The sequence below is a fragment of the Ochlerotatus camptorhynchus genome, unplaced genomic scaffold (assembly GCF_037179485.1).
Source record: "Ochlerotatus camptorhynchus isolate MF236.1 unplaced genomic scaffold, CSIRO-AGI_Acam_v1.1 ptg000322l, whole genome shotgun sequence".
Classification (NCBI taxonomy): Eukaryota; Metazoa; Arthropoda; class Insecta; order Diptera; family Culicidae; genus Ochlerotatus; species Ochlerotatus camptorhynchus.
This window is the reverse complement of record NW_027040810.1, coordinates 64,503-88,723: the sequence shown is the minus strand read 5'-3', so window position 1 is coordinate 88,723 and position 24,221 is coordinate 64,503. Positions and strand designations below refer to the sequence as shown.

The window sequence follows — 24,221 nt, the reverse complement described above, 5'->3', positions numbered from 1 at the left end:
GATAATCCGCCGAACAAGATCGATGACAACTGTGCTACAGTAAAACTGCCGTAGTCTAGTGCCTAAACTAGACTCGTTCACAAATTATTACTTCACAATTGAGGGGGTTAGAAGGAAAGGTTTTATTTTAACTTTATTATAGAGATTTTTAGCCGAAGGCTAGTTCATCTCTTCTGAAGGAAAGGGGTGTAAGTGACTTTGATCGATTCTCTTGAACGACTTTCTCTTTCGTTAATAATTCAGCTGCAAACACATTCCTTCATTCGTGTACCATTCTGGTTGCTAGATGAGAACCTCCTTTATCAAACTATGTGACAGAAATAGCGCAAAACCTGTTTATAAAGCTGTGGCTATCAAAAGAGAAAGTCAGTTAAGAGAATCGATCAAAGTCACTTACACCCCTTTTCTTCCCAAGTAGCATTGCAAGTTTTATCGAGGTTTTAAAGCATTCTACAAGTCAAAATCATGCTCAAAACCAACATTGTTACTTGGGTTCTAACCCCCTCAATTCTGATTCTAATTGTTCTCTGTGAAACATAAAGAACTCAACTTTTACGATTTTAACATTATACGCACGGATAGAGACGATTTTTATGGAGGATCAAAAAGTGCTACAATATTTCCCTTCCAAATTTTCCAGGAATAGCAATCGTCGATTACACACTTAGATTTTTTTAACATGATTCAGTATTTTTCAACTGGGTTTTTGAATTACTGAAAAACTCGGTTAAAATTCAAATGACCGTTATTCGTAAAGATTCGATAAACTTGACAAATTTTATTTTTCATCATTAAACGAGGTAACAGAAGTAAATCTGTAAATATTCGTAACATCATTTCTCAACTTTGAGTTTTTCACAGATTTTTTTAAATTTAACCGAACAGTTCCGCAATTCAAAAACTCGGTAAAAATTACTGACTGGAAAAGTGTGTCCCAAATAACTGCAAAGAACAAAAATCTTTGCATAGCTTCAGTATTTGTTCCACCAAGAACTTTTATTAATCGTAGTCAACTCTAGAATCTAGTTTCGATTCTTCCATCTCCAGTTTTAATTCTGGGTGATATGAACTCCCATGATACTGGGTGAGGCTATATGATGACAATAGGGCGGCTATTTTTGACGATTTATGTGACGATTTCAACTTGACCACCAGTATTCAAGGTGAAGCGACACGTATAGCAAAACCTTCGACTCGAGAAAGCCGACTCGATCTATCTTTGTGTTCAAGATCCCTATCATTGGATTGCCTATGGAAGGTTCCCGCATAACTGCGAATCATTACTCGAGCCATTACTTGACCTTATCAAAAATGGTTAAACATTGTTTATGATCCCTGCTAACCTTCAACTGAAATGGTTATTGAACTTTACATGAACGTTTGTATGATAAACTTTTAACCTTATATTATCGTTTTTTGGAAGTGGACCTTACAAATAATGGGTTGTTAAGAACCATTACCATTCCAAATTCTTATTTTCTGCATACATTTTCGGAAAGAGAACTATATTAGAACCTTTTTATGTATGATTTGAGAACTTTAATGGTAATGGTTATGGTAGTCAATAAGGGAGTGTGATTTGAGTATCATTCGAGAACGGTTGTGTTTTTGCTCCGCTGCGTGCTTTTATTTTGTTTTATTATTTTGAGATCGGTCTGGCGTGGCGTTTTTTGGTGCTCGCATTTTGTTGGTTTTGTGTGCCGGGCGCGATGATTTCGTTTGGAAAGTTTTGTGCAGCTTTTTGCTCTTCTTGGGAGCTTGGTGTGCTCTCACTCCCCTTTGTTGCCGGTGTGACTCGACCGCGATCTATTGTTGGGTTTTTACGATGAGCATTGTTTATGTGCACGGAGTGGTTTGAAGGGGAAATGGAATAAAATGCCCTTGTTCGAGCTAAGCTTCTGGAATACGCTCCACATACTTTCCTGTGGTCGGGATACATACATGTATTGATTTGGTGAGTGTGTTCCAGTTGAGGTTTGTATCACGATTTTCGTTTCCTTCAAGGCGCGGCGTTTGATCGGTTTGTAAGGTCTGATGTGTGTGATGTCGTGATTGCCGTCATCGAACATGCAGGTTTGACACTCAGGCGATTATATTTCGATACGTTGTAGGTGTTTACTAGTTTTGTATAATTTTCAGTCGCGTGTGATCCGTATGCTACGCTTCAATTGTATTAAGGTTTAGTTTGAAGTTTCATTAATGATGTATTATTGTACTAATGAGGTACGATATTGCTTTTGAACGTGCGGGCAAACTGTTGGAAAAATGTGGAATACAAAAGCATTATTTTCGGTAGAATATGACTTTTGCTCGACCCAGGTCCTACATATGTTTTAGTCTTACTGGGAAATGATGTTAAGATCTGTCCCAGGCAACTATTGTAGGAGATCGTATCAGATAGAACTCGGGCGTAACGGTGCGGAATAAGTAATAAGTATATTAAAATTGCTTGATCCGGTTTGAAAAAAAAAATGTTAACTGCTTTGAATTGATTTTTACCCAGGCTTGATATATCGTCGGTAGTAGCTCGGTGTGATGTAAATGGCATGGTGGCCTTAGAGCAACCGTTTTTGCTTACATCAGAAGATTATGGGTTAGCACACAAGCCTGAATTGATCGATCCCGGGCCTCTATTGTAAAAATCCATTGCTGATATAATTCGGTTATAATATATGACGTACGTTAGATATTTGTCTATAATTTTATTTGTTAATATGACTAAATGGAAATAACAGCAACTCGATGATTTAAACGGAGCTCGTTTGCCTAGTGTCATACGTTTTTGCTTACTGAGCAGAAGACCGTGGGTTCAACGCTCCTTCGCGTTGTATGATCGTTAGGACATTAATTCAGCTTATCGTTTTCCAAAACGAATCCTGCTGCAATCCCAACTCTCTTATCCAACATCCCACTGATTCCTCGTGGAAGTGCAGAGGTGTTCTCGGATTCCATCAAAGCAAGTGTCACGTCAACACATTGCTACCCATTCCTTTCTTGGCCTGTATTCGGGCGCGGCCGGCGCTGGTATTGCCTAGTTTGAGATCACCAGTTTTTACACAATAAGGATGATTGCTAGTCCAGAGCATCGTCTATTGGTTCTTTGTGTAATTACAGCTTATCTGGCAATAACAGAGTAGCAACCGTGGGCGGTCAATCATGCTCATGCTCAATGGTTATGGTAGTCAGTAAGGTCCATGGATGGTTTTGTAACATCGATCACCCGACAGTTATTTTAAAACAATTATAAGCATTCAGTTGCAACTTGTCAGAAGTGTAAATGGGCAGTTTATTTTTACAACATAGAAAATAATCAAAGCTTTCCGGTATTTCCAATCGGAGCGCAAAGAAAATCAACAAAATTGTTAGATTGAGCCCGTTTATTTGCTACAGTCAGCCGCAAACCTTCATGAATAACTCCAACCAAGAAAAAAAATGCCGCTGCATTTTCTGCGGCTGTCACAAAGGAAGCTGTAAAGAGTGTGCCTCCTCACCATTCTGAACCATCTTCACTTCGAATGGACACTTTGCTACACCAACAATGACTCATGAAGAGGAAATATATAATTATCTGGAGTCGGAGGATGATACCTACGCCAACTTGCGTCTCTTATCCGATTTACAGTCGTGGATGGTCACAACAATTTAACAATCTGCATTGAAGACTTTTTTTCCTTTTTTAATACTCGCTTATCGGGCATTCTGTCACGCGATCCTAAACCATTGATTAAAACTACCCTAGCAGTGGACCTTATAGAACTTGTGAATGGAAAATACATGGAAAGGTGAAAGTTCTAGGACAAAAAAGTTGAAATCACGCATAACTTTTCATAAAGGTTAATGTACCATTCAAAACTTTTCCAAATGTTTGTAAAATTCATCGGTTGCACCCGTAGAATAGGAATATACATTTGCCCTCAAATAAAAAAAAAATGAATTGCTCTTGTAAAAAGAAAATAATGCTTGAAATAAAATCATGCATTATGCTTTTCTGTTCTGCTTTCATCCAATGTAATCATTAAACATTTTAAGAAATTGCGCTTGGTGCTTTTCTTTTTCTATGATATTACTCTTAAAGAGGCTATTAGAACCTTTTGTAGAGTATGGGGCTTTATTACAAAAGGTTTTAAGACAGCTTTATTGTGATTCTCAAACATGCTTTATAAACCTTATCAAGAGTGGTCCACTAAGCTGGAAGATGATCTTATAGCGGTTCTCAAAAGGTTGTGCTGGAGCTATTAATTTTATTGACGTTTTTAAAAAATTGATCTCAAAAACCACTAATAGAGTGCAATAAAACAAGAAATGCTACTTGGGATAGTAGCGATCATTTGCCAATCATTATTTCAATTAAGTGTGGCCCTTAATCTACAGAACCATCTCCAGTTCCATTTGACCTCACGAGGAACATCGACCGGCAAAAATATGCAACGGTGATAACAATCGGTACCGAATCAAAAGATACGCTTCCACCATTCGATGAATATCGATTCCTCGTCGATTAGATATACAAAAACTCACTTGAAGCACAAAAAGAAAAGTTCAAAGTTTTCGTTTATTCGTTTATTTAACGTCTGTCTCTGTTCCGCAATCTAGAGCCAATCACCGACGTACATCGATTGCCATCCATTGACGGCAATCAAATGTGCAGGAAGGCAGCTTCGACACCTGCGTAGGATATCGCACCCATTCAACACACACCGTTCTTTTCAGGGCGACAAAAATATTTCCCCTTAACGAGTAGATTTTCATAATTTTGTCAGAAGCAAAACCCGTATGAGCTGATGATTGATTGATGATTGATGCACCACAACGTCCTCAAAGATGACTGGATCATGCGATTAACTAATCACGTGGCTGCAGTCAACTAGCAGCCACTATTTAAGACCAGCGTCATCGCACCTGTCCTCATTCTTGCTTTGGATCGCATGGCGAACGGATCGCCTTAAGTGGAAGCTCACCGGCCCGAAAATAAAAAAATATTTTCGGTACGTTTTTATTTTTCTAAAAATATTGGGAAAAATTATCAAAAATCCAAGAAAATCAGTTTCTTCCTTAGATTTTTGTCAAAAATTACATGCAAAAAAATTTTTTCTATCCCATCATGAAAAAAAATTGGACTCTCAGAAAAACCGAAAAGTTGATGTTTTGTGGTTTTTTGAGTCCAACTTTAGCCGTAATGACTTATAAAACATGTTTTTGCACGTGAATTTTCTTTAAAAAATTAGAAAAAATGTGATTTTTTTCAATATTTTTTAGAAAAATCAAAACGTAATTATTTTTTTCGAAGCGGTGAACTTCCCCTTAAGAACTCTGGTGAAGGTGAAGCAATTCCCCGTCGGTCACATCCATCGTTTGCTCAGGAATAACAACGCCGAGCCTGTTGGTACCGGTGCCTAACTCGCTGCTGGAATCGGTGAATTGACAAGAAACGGCGGCTGTGATGCAAAAAAGACAAACATTCGTTAAGTGAAGATCCGTCTAATATCAAGGCTACACTTTTTCGTGGGGCAAGCAGTCGGGTAATTTGCTTGCCGCTCGACAGACGATAATGCGCATCTAACGAAAATCGTCCTTTTCAGGGCGACAACAATAATTCCCCTTAAAGCAACCACATCACCAAATCGGTCCTTTTGAGGGCCATAAAACATCAAAACGGCACTTTTCAGAACCACAAACCACCGAAACGGCCCTTTTCAGGGCCACCACAATTTTTAAAGAAAGAGTTAGTTTGGAATATTTTCTAATACAAGAATAATTACACATGAACTGAAAAAGAATCCTATTAGTAACAAACGTAAAATTGACCCTGATCAATTATTGCACTTCGGAAGAAATCAACGGATGTCATAATAATATCGGGAATTTTAAATAACGTTCGATCAAAATAGTTAACATATGTGAGCGTAGTCCTACGTCAACTGTTCGTACAACCCCATTGGGCCGTCCTTTGCAGTTTTTCACACGGTGGATACAGTTGTGTTCGATAAAATAGCAGCGTATGCCGATTTTCATGTACCGTGTAAAAAACCAACAAAGGTTTTGATTTTTCACATGCTAAAATATTTAAAAAAAAAATCGGATTTTGATGCCATCTGTTATTTATAGCATGTCCCAAAGTTGCCAGATTTACAGACATGTCTGTGAATTTACAGATTTTTATTTTTTTCGTTACAGACTTTTACAGACTTTTTCAGTATTTTCACTTTTGAAATCAAGGAACAAATTAAATTTTTTTCGTTACACTGTTTCACATCTTTAATCAAATTACACGTGCGATGCATTTTGCAACACGCATTAGAAATTCGCGCGTTTTCAAATACACCACACGAACGAGCTGTCACTGTTATGGACGGTCAGTTAATATTTGTTTGTTGCAAACTATGAGATGGATAATAACTAGGTAGGTCGTGACTTTTCATACACATTTCCTGACAGTTGGTGAAAGGTCATTTGGATTCAAGCTTCTGTACGGGTAAGTTGGACATTGATTAGCTGTGTCGTGGGTGATTTGCCCATAATTAATATCGGCGGATTTTCACATTTCCGGCGATCCTGCCAGGAGACGAACCTGGAATCTTGGAGACCCCCGATAGTTAATAAAAGGGCAAATCACCCACTTGCAGGGAAAATAGGATACGAACGCGGCCGGGACGGTCGTTCTAAATGCGAGTGAGGATGGATTTGCAAAAACTCTCATCGCCGTAGCAAAGCCACAGGAGAGAACGCGACCGGGACGGCCGTTCTGATAAAACGAGTGAGGACGGATTTGAAAAAAAAAATCGTCTCGTGGTGACACTGCCACAGGATAAGAACTCGACCGGGGCGGCCGTTCTGAATGCGAGTGAGGCGGATTTGCAAAAATCGTCTCCTCGCCGTAGAAAAGCCACAGGAGAGAACGCGACCGGGACGGCCGTTCTGAGAAAACGAGTGAGTCCTTCTTAATGCTGCTAACAGAATTGTGAAGGTAACCATACCGGAGGTAACGGAGCCCTCGACGGAGGCAATCTGAATCGCGGTATTTATAAATGCGATCGGAACCGCCAACAGGGGATAAGTATGCAATTCCGGCAAAACCAAGTAAGGATGAAATTTATGAAAAAACAACAAGCAAATACAAAGAGAAGGTAGTAATCAAACGTTTCCAACCGGTATCTAGGTCCTAGATACGCATTTGCATGCTGCTGGAAATTATTTGATGGACGATGAGGATAAACGGATTAAAAGTAAATAGTTAAGAGCCATGAGAATGAAGAAGAGCAGCACTATTTATTTTTGTGTTGTTAATGAACAATCTCAGTGATTTCCTGGATCTCCTGATTATTTATAAGGGTGTTCAAAAGTTCAAAACCATGTACGCAGTCGATTGACTCTCCCACCAAAACATGTTTAGCAAACTTAGATGAATTCAGTAATTCAGTAATTCAGTTAGCCTTAAGGCTAACACTAGGAAGTAAGTGAAGGTCTATTGCTGCTTCTACTGCCGGGTGGGTCATAAGTACAGGTTTCGGCAAACGTTGATTCGCAATATTCTCGAACAGAAGCTCCATCACCCGGTGAGCGTCGTCTTTCACCATTAGCTCTTTCTTCTCCGAACCCTTGACCAAAACTTAAACTCTATTCTATCTACTACTTCAAAAAGAACTATTTTTCGTCAACTTTGTTCAAAGTTATTAGCAAATGAGCAGTTCGTGACCAAAACTGTGTATGCCAAGCATGCACCTGGGCTCTTATCCATCAAATTCGATCGGTTTGAGTCCGGGAAATGGATGTGCTTTGCGGTTTTTTGTGTGATGCACTTGATGTTTTTGCCCCCGCGACCGATTATGGCCAACAGACACTCGAATAGACATACGTGGTGTTTGTGGTGGAGATTGTTGAAAACTGACAGTGAGTATGGCAGAGTGCTTCGCGGTCTACCTGAAATCTTCGAAAAACTGCACGGCTTGCTTGACAATTTGTGTGCATGCAGAAGGGATAAGTTGGGAATAGAAAGAATAGATAGGATGGATTGAAATTCTGTGCACGTTGAAAATTTTATGAGAGGTTTGGGTAAAAATGGGATAATCCTGAAGTGTCGTTCCCCCTGGTTTATCCTTTATTCCTTCTACTGCTGTCAGTTTCAGCCCGGTGGCAGGCTCGTAGGCAACATTGTATATCAAATGTGCAGGAAGGCAGCTTCGACACCTGCGTAGGATATCGCACCCATTCAACACACACCGTTCTTTTCAGGGCGACAAAAATATTTCCCCTTAACGAGTAGATTTTCATAATTTTGTCAGAAGCAAAACCCGTATGAGCTGATGATTGATTGATGATTGATGCACCACAACGTCCTCAAAGATGACTGGATCATGCGATTAACTAATCACGTGGCTGCAGTCAACTAGCAGCCACTATTTAAGACCAGCGTCATCGCACCTGTCCTCATTCTTGCTTTGGATCGCATGGCGAACGGATCGCCTTAAGTGGAAGCTCACCGGCCCGAAAATAAAAAAATATTTTCGGTACGTTTTTATTTTTCTAAAAATATTGGGAAAAATTATCAAAAATCCAAGAAAATCAGTTTCTTCCTTAGATTTTTGTCAAAAATTACATGCAAAAAAATTTTTTCTATCCCATCATGAAAAAAAATTGGACTCTCAGAAAAACCGAAAAGTTGATGTTTTGTGGTTTTTTGAGTCCAACTTTAGCCGTAATGACTTATAAAACATGTTTTTGCACGTGAATTTTCTTTAAAAAATTAGAAAAAATGTGATTTTTTTCAATATTTTTTAGAAAAATCAAAACGTAATTATTTTTTTCGAAGCGGTGAACTTCCCCTTAAGAACTCTGGTGAAGGTGAAGCAATTCCCCGTCGGTCACATCCATCGTTTGCTCAGGAATAACAACGCCGAGCCTGTTGGTACCGGTGCCTAACTCGCTGCTGGAATCGGTGAATTGACAAGAAACGGCGGCTGTGATGCAAAAAAGACAAACATTCGTTAAGTGAAGATCCGTCTAATATCAAGGCTACACTTTTTCGTGGGGCAAGCAGTCGGGTAATTTGCTTGCCGCTCGACAGACGATAATGCGCATCTAACGAAAATCGTCCTTTTCAGGGCGACAACAATAATTCCCCTTAAAGCAACCACATCACCAAATCGGTCCTTTTGAGGGCCATAAAACATCAAAACGGCACTTTTCAGAACCACAAACCACCGAAACGGCCCTTTTCAGGGCCACCACAATTTTTAAAGAAAGAGTTAGTTTGGAATATTTTCTAATACAAGAATAATTACACATGAACTGAAAAAGAATCCTATTAGTAACAAACGTAAAATTGACCCTGATCAATTATTGCACTTCGGAAGAAATCAACGGATGTCATAATAATATCGGGAATTTTAAATAACGTTCGATCAAAATAGTTAACATATGTGAGCGTAGTCCTACGTCAACTGTTCGTACAACCCCATTGGGCCGTCCTTTGCAGTTTTTCACACGGTGGATACAGTTGTGTTCGATAAAATAGCAGCGTATGCCGATTTTCATGTACCGTGTAAAAAACCAACAAAGGTTTTGATTTTTCACATGCTAAAATATTTAAAAAAAAAATCGGATTTTGATGCCATCTGTTATTTATAGCATGTCCCAAAGTTGCCAGATTTACAGACATGTCTGTGAATTTACAGATTTTTATTTTTTTCGTTACAGACTTTTACAGACTTTTTCAGTATTTTCACTTTTGAAATCAAGGAACAAATTAAATTTTTTTCGTTACACTGTTTCACATCTTTAATCAAATTACACGTGCGATGCATTTTGCAACACGCATTAGAAATTCGCGCGTTTTCAAATACACCACACGAACGAGCTGTCACTGTTATGGACGGTCAGTTAATATTTGTTTGTTGCAAACTATGAGATGGATAATAACTAGGTAGGTCGTGACTTTTCATACACATTTCCTGACAGTTGGTGAAAGGTCATTTGGATTCAAGCTTCTGTACGGGTAAGTTGGACATTGATTAGCTGTGTCGTGGGTGATTTGCCCATAATTAATATCGGCGGATTTTCACATTTCCGGCGATCCTGCCAGGAGACGAACCTGGAATCTTGGAGACCCCCGATAGTTAATAAAAGGGCAAATCACCCACTTGCAGGGAAAATAGGATACGAACGCGGCCGGGACGGTCGTTCTAAATGCGAGTGAGGATGGATTTGCAAAAACTCTCATCGCCGTAGCAAAGCCACAGGAGAGAACGCGACCGGGACGGCCGTTCTGATAAAACGAGTGAGGACGGATTTGAAAAAAAAAATCGTCTCGTGGTGACACTGCCACAGGATAAGAACTCGACCGGGGCGGCCGTTCTGAATGCGAGTGAGGCGGATTTGCAAAAATCGTCTCCTCGCCGTAGAAAAGCCACAGGAGAGAACGCGACCGGGACGGCCGTTCTGAGAAAACGAGTGAGTCCTTCTTAATGCTGCTAACAGAATTGTGAAGGTAACCATACCGGAGGTAACGGAGCCCTCGACGGAGGCAATCTGAATCGCGGTATTTATAAATGCGATCGGAACCGCCAACAGGGGATAAGTATGCAATTCCGGCAAAACCAAGTAAGGATGAAATTTATGAAAAAACAACAAGCAAATACAAAGAGAAGGTAGTAATCAAACGTTTCCAACCGGTATCTAGGTCCTAGATACGCATTTGCATGCTGCTGGAAATTATTTGATGGACGATGAGGATAAACGGATTAAAAGTAAATAGTTAAGAGCCATGAGAATGAAGAAGAGCAGCACTATTTATTTTTGTGTTGTTAATGAACAATCTCAGTGATTTCCTGGATCTCCTGATTATTTATAAGGGTGTTCAAAAGTTCAAAACCATGTACGCAGTCGATTGACTCTCCCACCAAAACATGTTTAGCAAACTTAGATGAATTCAGTAATTCAGTAATTCAGTTAGCCTTAAGGCTAACACTAGGAAGTAAGTGAAGGTCTATTGCTGCTTCTACTGCCGGGTGGGTCATAAGTACAGGTTTCGGCAAACGTTGATTCGCAATATTCTCGAACAGAAGCTCCATCACCCGGTGAGTGTCGTCTTTCACCATTAGCTCTTTCTTCTCCGAACCCTTGACCAAAACTTAAACTCTATTCTATCTACTACTTCAAAAAGAACTATTTTTCGTCAACTTTGTTCAAAGTTATTAGCAAATGAGCAGTTCGTGACCAAAACTGTGTATGCCAAGCATGCACCTGGGCTCTTATCCATCAAATTCGATCGGTTTGAGTCCGGGAAATGGATGTGCTTTGCGGTTTTTTGTGTGATGCACTTGATGTTTTTGCCCCCGCGACCGATTATGGCCAACAGACACTCGAATAGACATACGTGGTGTTTGTGGTGGAGATTGTTGAAAACTGACAGTGAGTATGGCAGAGTGCTTCGCGGTCTACCTGAAATCTTCGAAAAACTGCACGGCTTGCTTGACAATTTGTGTGCATGCAGAAGGGATAAGTTGGGAATAGAAAGAATAGATAGGATGGATTGAAATTCTGTGCACGTTGAAAATTTTATGAGAGGTTTGGGTAAAAATGGGATAATCCTGAAGTGTCGTTCCCCCTGGTTTATCCTTTATTCCTTCTACTGCTGTCAGTTTCAGCCCGGTGGCAGGCTCGTAGGCAACATTGTATATGGTGACATCGGGCCCAATACAGCAAAACAAACGATTTGGGCCCCGGACATGCTGCCTACTGTCAAACATAGCTGTTAGTATAGACCTTGTCACCGGCCTGGCCAGTTTCGAGTCTACACGCTAACATGAATGTACCCATTAACTGGTAAAAAAGACCCTTTTTGAAGAGTTATTGAGTATATGTGTGTGTGTGTGTGTGTGTGTGTGTGTGTGTGTGTGTGTGTACAATCTAACACCCACTGTCCGGCAGTGTTATTATGGAAGAAAACTGCTTTTTATTACCCTTAAATTAAAGCAGGTTTAGTCCGGGAGTTAGAAGGTGTTAGCTCTATTGCAGCTCCAGTGACCCATTTCAGAATGCCTGGTAATTCACGACCATTCCGAGGTCACTTTTACTTACAATAAGCCCCGCATGTTCACTCTACCTTTATCAAATGGATAATGATATCATAAACACACTTCCAGATTCAAAAAATATTATTTCCAAATCTGGCACGTATATAGTTTTGAAATTTGTTCAACTGTATTAAATCGATTTGAATGGACATTTCTTATCAATTTTGTTTCGAATACCTCTTGATTCATCTGCTGGCAGCACTTACTGGCCCTTACCGGCGACCAACTCATCTGCCCGCAAATGCAACAACGCCTAAATCTCAAAGCTCTCCGAACGTCCCCTCGAAAATGCAATCGAGATATGTATAAGAACAATCTTCAACTGGAACGTACTCACCAAATCAATACATCCGGGAGTAAATTCCCGATGCTTATTTTTTTCTCGCAAACCCGTCGTCGTCGAACGGCAAAAAAAGGAAACTCGGTGAGCAATTTTGTGACACGGAATTTTCACTGAACATAAACCGCGAATTCACGAATTTCACCACACCCAACTACGAAACACGTTCAGAAGCACTTTTGGTACAATTCCGATCAATTTCTTTCGAAAACACAACAAAAAAAGTTACAAGCGAGCGAACATCAACACAGATTGTGCCGAGCTCTTTCACGCACCTTGCAGTGCGTAAATAAACTGAAATTAAAATAGTTGAAGATGCTAATTTCAAATAACAGACTGTAGTGGTAATTTTTATACGATAGATGGAGTAGATGAAAGCATAGAGTTGATAGTTCCGTTAGAGTACGGCAGTGTGAAGATTGCATATAGATATTAGAATAGCGAGCTAGAACAACTTTTAAGGAAGGTACAAATCGGTTTTTTCATCTCTCTTTACCAAACTCCCCCTTTGGAGAGGGATGGTGTCTCCATCTATCGTATAAAAAATACCACTACAGTCTGTTATTTGAAATTAGCATCTTCAACTATGTAAATCGTTGACTTCACGTAGAAGTAATACTAAAACATATATAGTCAAAGTGAAATTAAAAATTATCACTCGCGATGCCACTAATTTCTGGTCCGGGAGAAAATCAAACAACGCAGATCGCGACATCTCTTCTGATGCTTGCAAACATGTTGAATCGCGTTTTCTTTCTCTATTCTAAAACTTCCCGGAAAGCGAGAAAACTACCAATCACGCACGTATAAACGTCCGGGAAGCAGAGCGCCAGCGATAATCAAGCAATTGCAGCCGAAAACTATGAGAGCGAACGCACGCACAAAACAGAGAACAAACTTAAAACACAACCGTATCCAAAGGCGTTCGAAACTGCACCCGCACTTTAGGTGAATCATCCTGTCGCAAAAAAGCCATGCAGGAGACGGATTCTTCATCGCCTTTAACTGGTTTAGCGCATTGGTCACAGGCGGAAGTCATGCTGACTCAGTTTCTAAAAGTGATTTAGAAACAGCGGTGGAGATGCTCTAATACACAAAGAGGAATTGGCTTCTCAAGATCGCCCAATGCTAGACAGTATACACTACAATATGTCTGATTGGATAATTTTTTCACTGTTTTCACAACACAAAATATGCTCTAATTAGACGATTATCGCAACGAACTGCACTTTCCACTAACAACCAGTACAATATTACAGGTATACCGAACGGAAAAAAACGAATAACGATAGCCCGTGTGATAAAAAATCGACAAATTTAGCAACGCACAATCACGACGATGTGAATAACAACAACTGTCAACCCTCCAATCTGAAGAGTTAATGAGTATATGTAACCCATTAATCGGTAACTATAACTCATTAAGGGGCTGTTCATAAACTACCTAGATAGTTTAGAGGGGGGGGGGGTTAACAATTATCCACGGCCCATACAAATTTATAAAAATTTATATGGACAATTGTCTACGCGGGGGGGGGGGGTCAAGAACCCTAAAAAAACCGTCTACGCAGTTAATTAACAGCCCCTAATGGGTACCAGATACTCATCAATACCTTAAAAAATTTACTCATTATGACTGAAGCCACTTTTCTTCAAAATGTTTTTTTACCCATTGATTGGTACTTTCAAGTTAGAGTCACTTGGGTGGAAGAATTTACACTCGTTCGGCAATCTGTTTGTAAGTTAGGATGGTTTTTTGTATCTGTGGTGCTCGCGCGAGTTAATGTATTTTCCCAAGCTTAAGCCCCAAAATGCTACAATGAGAAACTCCTGCCCTAAGTGGATTAGATTTGAAATTCTGATAATTCACCTGTTGAGTTCTGTCAGTTAAATAATTTTGAACTAATTTCATAATATGGAGTGAAAAATTAAACCTTTTCAATTTGGCAATCAACCCTTTATGCCAAACACTGTTAAATGCATTTCTATGTCTAGAAGAGTAACTCCATGCTGAACTGCGACGTAATATTATTTAAATTTTACCAAATAAGACAAAACAAAAGAAATATTAGTACACTTACCCGGATTTTCCGCAATCTTCCGGTAGATGAATAAAGCGATAAAATCTTCAGTAAGCGATTCCCACAAACCATCAGTTGCAATTATTAAGAAGTCTTCTGTACCTTCAAGACTAATTGTTGATGTGTCAGGCTCACCCGTTATAAACGGTTTCAGCTGAGCGTCACCTGAAATGGAATAATTTGTTTTGTTAAAGATCAGGTAAGATCAAAATAAAGCAAGGGGACAAGGGCATAATCGTATAATCACTACACGCAAAAGATTTTTTTTTTTCATCTAAAAAAAGACTGAGTTTCTGATCAGAACAAATGGCATCACATAGATGGCGGATGGGATTTGGTTATCCATCTTCAATGTGCATGTTCGCACTAATTCAAGATATGTATAGATCAGCACTGGCGCGCACAGTGGTTCAACACTTGTAAAAAACTGGTCAAAAGTAATTTTTCGAAAATTTCAAATGCAGGATCGATGTCTTCGGCAAAGTTTTAGAAAATATAACAAGAAACATTGCTGAAGACACTTAGTGGCGTCGGTGGTGTAATGAAAAGCGTAATTACCTCTCACCCCAGCAGGCCTGGATTCAATCCCTGTCGGCGCCGCCGGGATGTTCTGAGGCATAACATCTCTGATCACGTCTTCCTTCGGAAGCCGTTGGTCCCCGGTTCATGAGTTGATGGGTCGATAGGTAGGGTCCATGTGTGGGAGCTACCTCCTTGGCGTCGGTAGCATTGGTGCTCAGCACAGAAAACAAGATCGACGGTAAACAAACCAAGGAAAAAAATTTTGGTTTAGAAATTTTTCATTCAGTTTTAAGATGGCTACCAAGGGTACACGACATTCCTCGCCGATAGCTTGAAGTAGCCGGACGTAGTTTGTTCGTGTCTCCGTTGCGGGTATTGGTTTCGTAGCCGGTGGAGTTTTTTTTCCCACCATAGTGGTTTTTTTATATCGCGCGTTTTACCTACCGTGGACGAAGTTCAGTGCCCAAGGCAACCGCAGTCAGCAGAGGAAGTAGCCACCTTTAGCGACGCTATAGGTGGACTATCATCTCACCGTCATCGTCTCATCACCACTCCAAAGCAGCAAGCAACAACAACAAAGCAGCAAACGGAGTGGCTGCACAAGCTCACACAGCCGGCACCGGCCGGTGTTAAGTATACTATACAATAGTCTTCTCTAGCCCATTGCCACGCTTTTGTTATAAAATTTTGCGCGTGGCTTTGCCCTCTCCCCTGATAGGGTTGTGAGGGCTATAGTGGTGCAACTTCTTGCAACTAGTGAAAAGTTTTTTTTTTTTTGATAATTTTGTTTTTGTTTTGCTTGGTTGTTTATACACTGGGCAACAAAATATTAACATCTAGTAGTTAAGTAGTTTAATTGGTGAAGGGTTTTTTTTTAAATTTTTTTTTCTTCTTTCCTTTTTAAGCGGTTGTGCACTGCTTTTGCGCAACACTCATGGTGTCTTCGGATACCTACGTTGCGCGAACTAGATACTACCAACCGTCTTCGAAAGGACCATGGGTTGTCTTTTTTCGGCCTAAAAATAAACCTTTGAAAACTCTCGACATTTCGAGAGACTTGCTGCGGAAGTATCCGGGAATCTTGGTACATAAGGAGAGATTCAATAAACTGCGTGTAGAAGCACCGACTTATGATGTGGCAAATAAAATTGCTGAACATGAGCTGTTTAGTGTTGAGTACAACATCTACATCCCTTCTCGAGATTGATGTGGAGATAGAAGGTGTGGTCTCCGACGCGAGTCTGAATGTCGAGGATTTAAAACGAGCATCGGGTTGCTTCAAAAACTCGAAAATCGGTCAGCAGGTACAGATACTGGATGTTAGGCAACTGCATTCCGTATCTTTGCAAGATGACAAGAAAGTTTATCAGCATTCAGACTCGTTTCGGGTGACTTTCGCTGGTTCAGTTCTCCCAAACTTTGTCAAAGTTGATGGTGCTTTTTTTCCGGTGCGGTTGTTTGTACAGAGGGTATATAATTGTACCAACTGCAAAAGGCTGGGACACTCAGCCAGCCATTGCGGCAACAAAACTCGTTGTGACAAATGTGGTGAAAACCACAAAGAGGATTCTTGGCACAAATAATCAGTAAAATGCGCTTATTGTGACGAGAATCCTCACCCCTTGCAGGAGTGCCCGATGTACAAGCAGCACTCCGATAAAGTGCAGCGTTCAATCTCTGGATGCTCCAAGCAGACATATGCACAAATGGTGAAGGCTGCATCAGCCGTCCAAGATGAAAATCAATTTTCGATTTTGTCAGCTGAAGAATCGGACTCTGACTCATCCGATGAGGGTGACTCTACGGTGGTACACGCACCTTTGAAAACGAACGGATCCTCAAAACGAAAATGCTCCTCCCCGAAAGTGCGCCGTAAGAAAACTAAAGTCACTCCCAGAGGATTGCAAAATTCCCAGGGTAATGGGGATGAAAAAATTAAATCGAAGGCTCCTACTGCTCCACTTCCTGGCTGCAGTAAGGATTTTCCGCCATTACCCAACAAAGAAAAGAAAAACAAAAAAGCTGCTCCTCAAACTTCTCAAAAGAAATCCAAGTCCGAACGCGGTTTGCTAGCTTTTTCGGACATTGTGGAATTCATATTAAATATGTTCAACATACAAGACCCTCTTAGAAGCTTAGTTTCTGCCTTGCTTCCAACATTAGAATCATATCTTAAGCAATTGACTGTTTCATGGCCCCTCCTTGCATCAATCATATCTTTCGATGGATAATTCGTCGAACGAGGTTGAAGATATGATCACTATGCTACAGTGGAACTGCCGTAGTCTAGTGCCTAAACTAGACTCGTTCAAATTTTTACTTCACAATTCTGATTGTGATATATTTGCTCTCTGTGAAACATGGCTTTCTTCCGATAAAGAACTCAACTTCCACGATTTTAACATTATTCGCCTGGATAGAGACGATTCTTATGGAGGAGTACTTTTAGGGATCAAAAAGTGCTACCCTTGCTACAAAATTTCCCTTCCTGCTCTATCAGGCGTCGAAATCGTCGCTTGCCAAATAAATGTGAAGAACAAAAATCTTTGCATAGCTTCAGTATATGTTCCACCAAGAACCTCCATTAGCCGTAGTCAACTCTGGAATCTAGTTTCGATTCTTCCATCCCCAGTATTATTTCTAGGTGATATGAACTCCCATGGTACTGGGTGGGGCGATCTATACGATGACAATAGAGCGGCAATTTTTTACGATTTATGTGACGATTTCAACTTGACTATTTTGAACACTGGTGAAGTGACACGTATAGCTAAACCTCCGGCTCGAGAAAGCCGACTCGACATATCTTTGTGTTCAAGATCACTATCATTGGATTGTCTGTGGAAGGTTATCAATGATCCCCATGGTAGCGATCATTTGCCAATCATCATTTCAATTAAGTGTGGCCCTCAATCTGCAGAACCATCTCGAGTTCCATTTGATCTTACAAGGAACATCGACTGGCAGAAATATGCAACGGCGGTGACTATCGGAATCGAATCAATAGATACGCTCCCACCATTGGAAGAATATCGATTCCTCACCGATTTGATATACAAAAGCTCTCTGGAAGCACAAAAAAGAAAAGTTCTAAGTGCATCCTTTAAAAGGAGACCATCCACACCTGGATGGGACGAAGAATGCACAAAATTGTATGTAGAAAAATCTGATGCTTTCAAAGCTTTTCGTAGACACAAAACCTCCACATACTTCGAGGAATATTCAAAGCTTGAGGCAAAGCTGAAACAATTAATCAAAGCAAAAAAACGCGGTTATTGGCGCAATTTCATCGAGGGACTCTCACGAGAAACCTCAATGAACACCTTGTGGAGGGTGGCTCGCAACATGCGTAACAGCTCATCTTCTAATGAGAGTGAAGAATACTCCAACCGATGGATATTCGATTTCGCTAAAAAGGTCTGTCCGGACTCAGTTCCAGCACAACACATTCTTCGAGAAGCGTCTCCGAGCGGCAGCTCTCTGGATAGACCATTCACAATGCTGGAATTCTCTATGGCTCTTCTTTCATCGAACAACTCCTCACCGGGAAGCGATATGATTAAATTCAATCTTCTGAAAAATCTCCCAGATATCGCTAAAAGACGCTTGCTAGACTTACTTAATTCCTTACTTGAAAACAACATTATACCGCCTGAATGGAGACAGGTCAAAGTAATAACCATTCGAAAACCTGGCAAACCAGCGTCTGACCATAACTCATACCGTCCGATTGCGATGCTTTCGCGCATTAGGAAATTGTTGGTGAAAATGATCCTTCGGAGCAGAGGTGGCAACAGTACATTTTTTGAAAAACCATCGTCCAGAGCGAAACAAAACAGCCAGCACACGGGCGGCCGTTTATAACTACATTCCAAGCGAACAGCGGAGATAGAGAATAAATAAAATCTCGCAGCCTGATTTTTCCAAACAGTTTATTGTAATGAAATTTTAGCTGCAGGCTTGCGTGTGACAGTAAATTACCAACTCCCTTATTTACGCATAATTTTAACATCAATGCTTATGAGTGGTCAGTCTTCATTCTTATCTTTTAATTCCATGCAATATACATCAAATAAATGCAGTAATTAGCCAGAAATCAGCAAAATTCTACACGACATAAATTTATGTCGCGCGTGCCGCCGGTCTTATCTGCTTCTTCGTGCGAAAATGTTCTGTCGCTGGCAGAAAACAGTTTAGAAATGTCATGACATTTTTGCCGCTTGCCAGTTTGTTTTTGTGTGTCGTCACAATGGTTATCGCAAAAAGTATCAAATGTTAAGGAAAAAATGTTGAACTCCTGGACTCGTGCCACCACTGCTTCGGAGACTCGATCAGTGGGTCGAAACAAATAACTTGCTATCAAATACACAGTTTGGGTTCCGCAAGAGCAAAGGAACAAACGATTGTCTAGCGCTGCTTTCCACAGATATTCAACTGGCCTTTGCACACAAGGAGCAATTGGCTTCAGTATTCTTGGACATTAAGGGGGCTTTTGATTCAGTTTCCATTGAAATTCTGTCAGACAATCTGCACAGATGTGGACTTTCTGGAATTTTAAATAATTTCTTGTACAATTTGTTGTCAGAAAAGCAAATGAACTTTTCCCTTGGACAACTGACAACTTCGAGAATAAGCTACATGAGCCTGCCCCAAGGCTCATGTCTCAGCCCTCTTCTTTATAACTTTTACGTCAAAGATATCGACAACTGTTTGGCAGAACACTGCACGCTTAGACAACTTGCAGATGACGGTGTGGTTTCCGTAAGAGGTCCACATGCCGTGGACTTGCAAGGACCATTGCAAAGTTCCTTAGATAACTTGTCTTCTTGGACTAGGAATCTAGGGATCGAATTCTCGCCGCAGAAAACTGAACTGGTAGTGTTTACTCGAAAGCGGTACCCAGCCCAAATGCAGCTTAATCTTTTGGGCAGAAACATTACTCAATCATTGTCTTTCAAGTACCTTGGGGTCTGGTTTGATTCAAAGTGCACTTGGAATACCCATATTACGTATTTGAAGCAAAAATGTCAGCAGAGGATCAACTTTCTCCGTTCAATTTGCGGCACATGGTGGGGTGCTCATCCGGGAGACCTCATAACGCTTTATAAAACAACAATTCTCTCTGTTCTAGAGTACGGCTCTTTCTGCTTTCTCTCGGCAAGAAAATGTCACCTAATAAAATTGGAACGAATTCAATATCGTTGTCTGCGTATTGCTCTTGGCTGTATGCACTCAACGCATAACATGAGTCTCGAGGTTCTGGCAAGAGTAAAACCCCTCCAGAACCGTTTCTGGGAGCTCTCTCTCAGAATACTAATCAAATGCGGAGTGACGAACACACTTATAATTGCAAATTTTGAAGAAATTCTTGGGCTGAACACACAATCTCGATTTATGAGAATCTACCACCACTACATATCGTCGGATATGTGTCTTCCTTGTTATACTCCAGACCGTGCTCACTTCACCAATCGCAGTTCCTCAATTGAATATGATCTGTACATGAAACAAGTGATTCATGGGATTCCAGATCAACTTCGAACTATTATTATCCCGCGTATTTTTACTGAAAAGTACCAACACGTCAATTGCGTTAAAAGATATTTTACAGACGGGTCACGTCTCAATGGATCTACTGGCTTCGGTGTCTTCAATGAAAACTCTAGCGCCTTCCGCAAACTCCAGGAACCTTGTTCCGTTTATGTTGCTGAGCTGGCAGCAATCAACTTCGCATTGGGAATGATTTCCAACATGCCCGCAGACCATTACTTCATCTTCTCGGATAGTCTCAGTTCGTTTGAGGCTATTAGGTCGATGAAACCAAGTAGGCACTCATCTTATTTCCTTTCAAAGGTAAGGGAGCAGATGAGTGTACTGGTCGAAAGATCATATATGATTACCTTTGTATGGATCCCCTCACATTGCTCAATCGCAGGCAATGAGAAGGCGGACTCTCTCGCAAAGGTGGGCGCGCAGGAAGGCGAATTTTATGACACGCAAATTTCACACGATGAATTTTACCATTTAGTGCGTCAGAGTACCCTTTCGAGTTGGCAAACCGATTGGGACACTGGAAATCTTGGACGGTGGTTACATTCAATTATTCCTAATGTTTCTTCGAGAGCGTGGTTTAAAGGCTTGGGCTTAAGTCGTGACTTCATTCGCGTGATGAGTAGACTTATGTCTAACCACTACTCGCTAGATGCTCATCTCAATAGAATAAACCTCGTGTACAGCAACATCTGTCGGTGTGGAAACGGTTACGATGACATCGATCACGCAGTTTGGCAATGTACGGATAATGACGCCGCCAGAGAGCGACTTTTGAATACCCTCGAGGCCCAAGGAAGACAACCCTATATCCCTATCAGAGACGTGTTGGGTACCCGCGATCTCTGCTATATGCAGTCGATTTATGTGTTTCTGCAAATGTCTAGTATAAGAATTTAATTCGTTTGTCTTTTGTATCTCTTTATTAGTTTTTGTTTGTCTTGTCCCCCGTCTCGATGAATCTCATCGTCGCCCACTGGTCACCATAGCCGGTCGAACTCCAGACGAATCTAGAACCACACTACCATTCATACTGGCGACATCGCTCTGATGAGACAACGAAACCCTACCCCAAGCTCCTCCCCTTTTCCTATCCTTCGACAATGTACCCCTCTAACCTCGAGTAAGCCGCGAGTATTCGGCCCAACTCCTACTAGACATAGAATTATGTAAATTTTGTTACAAACAAAGAACAATGAATTATCGGCTCCGTAAAGCTAACGCGATTGAGCCTTACAAATAAACGAACTAGATAAAAAAAATAAGGGTACACGACGTTAGGCATAAAGGACGTTAGACATAATGGATGTATTCCAGAAGGATGATAATGGTCTATTGATTGCTGACTTCGGTGACAATAATGAAAGAGCCTTAATTTTTGGAACTCATGAAAACTTGCGGCGTCTTGGACATGCAAAATATTGGGTTATAGATGGTACGTTTGCCACAGTTCCTTGTTTGTTTCGGCATCTCGTCACTGTTCATGGAAGTATTGCACCCTCACATCAGCAGACGGTTCCGCTGGTTTTCATTCAGATGACAACAAAAACAGAATCGTTGTATCGAAAAGTATGGTAGGAAATCCTGAAGCAGCAGGTCTGTTTTTTTGTTATTGAATGAAAAACCACAGAATTCACCATTCTTCATTTCATGAGCTGTTCTTTGAGGAAAACCTTTTTTTCTTTGACTATTGCAATATGTGTATAAGAATATATTACAACAAATGTGTCATTTTTTTACTACTAGATGCGATTGATTTCAAGATATAATTCAAAACTATGCTGAGTTTTCATTGACAGATAACTTAACCGCTATCGCTACTAATCTTGGATCTAAGTAAATATGTAGGTACGTCACTTATGGTATGATAAATAATGGATTCCAAACTGTGCTTATTAAATAAACTATGTTTGTTTAACTTGTATCATTTTTTATTCAACGCTTAGCCTAATTTAAGCATTGTTCACCATGTTCGAAACAGTTTTCAAAGTTGCACAGCAGCAAGGTTATTTTATGCCTAACGTCCATTATGCGTAACGTATATTATACCTAACGTCCATTATGCCTAATGACTTTATGCCTACGTCCATTATGCCTAACGTCCGTATGCCTAACGTCCGTATGCCTAACGTATTTATGCCTAATGGGGTACACTCGGCTACCAAACAAAAGAACCAGCATTTTAAAATTATACATGCGCATTCGTTGAATTCAAATCATTCCTTCATTCATTCTTTGATCAATTTGATTTTTATTTGCCGTTTTAAAGAAACGCGTAATTAATTCTGAAAATTTGTTTTGTGCTGTTGGCTAACGTTAATTCCTTGAAATAGTTCTCTTATGTAGGGGTTTTGATCTAATTTCCGTTCTAGTAATCACAACCCGCGTTTTACCTCTCTTTCTTGAACGGGTTTTAACAATAAATGAAATGTTTCTATCAAAAATTACTTTAAATTTATTCCCCTATCCGTAAGTACCGTTGAATTTGATAAAGAGCCACACATTGTTAAGATATTGTTAAATCTAACACTTGGCATTGAAACGCCATTGGATTTTCTTTGTCCTACGGATGAAGGTAGGAAAGGCGAGTTCGCTAGGAGCGCTTCTTTTGTTTTGAGAACAATGAGTGTAAATATTCACACAATAGGTTTTGTTACAAACGTATTACTGATTTGTGCACGTTGAAATCATTGATTATACTGATTTCTGCTCGATAGAACGGAAATGGACGATTACGACGAAGTAGCGCTCTACCCTACCTGTCATTACATTAGAGTCAAAAGCTAACGTTCAATTCAAAGTGGTTCAAAGATACACTGATACAAAATTAGAGTTTTTCCAAGTAACATTTCAAGTTTTATCGACGTATTAAAGCATGCTACAAGTCTAAATCATGGTCTCCAGAACCGTCATAAAACCAAAATTGTTACTTGGGTGTTCTTCATGTTTTTTACATCCTCCCTCAGGTGAGGCTTACACTGGGTGGGAGCCTCAAACATCATCATTCATGGAGTGACTTTATCATCTATCGGGAGTACTGCAATCTGCGTCATCGGTCTGCGATAAATGCTTTGCGCCGTCCGGATAGTGACAACACGTGTGACACTATCCTTACCAGGATGTATGTCGATTATGCGTCCTAGTTTCCACATCTGTGGAGGCATGTTGTCCTCTTTCACGATCACTAATAACCCATTCTTCAACAGCGTGGGGTTCTTATACCATTTGCTTCTTTTCTGCAGACTAGAAATGTATTCTAACAACCACCTGTTCCATAAACTTTGCTTCCGTTTTTGAGCTAGTTGATATCGAGATAACGTAGTTTTCTTTAGATCTTCGTACAGTGGCTCTGCTATCGCCGTAAATTCCCGACCAACCAAAAAATGTCCGGGCTTAAAGCTGCATAGTCCACTGGATCGTCGGATATCTGAACTAGAGGCCTTGAGTTCAGTGTCGCCTCTATCTGGATCAAAGCGTGTTCATACCTTCGTAGGTTAGATAGCTTTTGTTCAACACCTTACGAAGGTGGTTCTTCATACATTTGATATTTGCTTCTCAAATTCCACCTAGATGTGGCGCCTTCGGGGAATTGAAATGCCAGGATATCCCGCGCGGTTGACAGAAATTGGAAACTTGCTCCTCGAAGACTTGGGACTG

General features: G+C 40.4%; 1 protein-coding gene across 1 annotated transcript in view; it reads right to left on the bottom strand.

The window, feature by feature from the left end:
• Nucleotides 1-24,221, bottom strand: part of LOC135707878 (mucin-2-like) — a 245,024-nt gene that overhangs the window by 196,195 nt on the left and 24,608 nt on the right. The window contains exon 6 of the mRNA XM_065229782.1: nucleotides 14,493-14,657. Coding sequence (XP_065085854.1) covers nucleotides 14,493-14,657 — 165 coding nt within the window. The remainder of the gene's footprint in view (nucleotides 1-14,492; nucleotides 14,658-24,221) is intronic.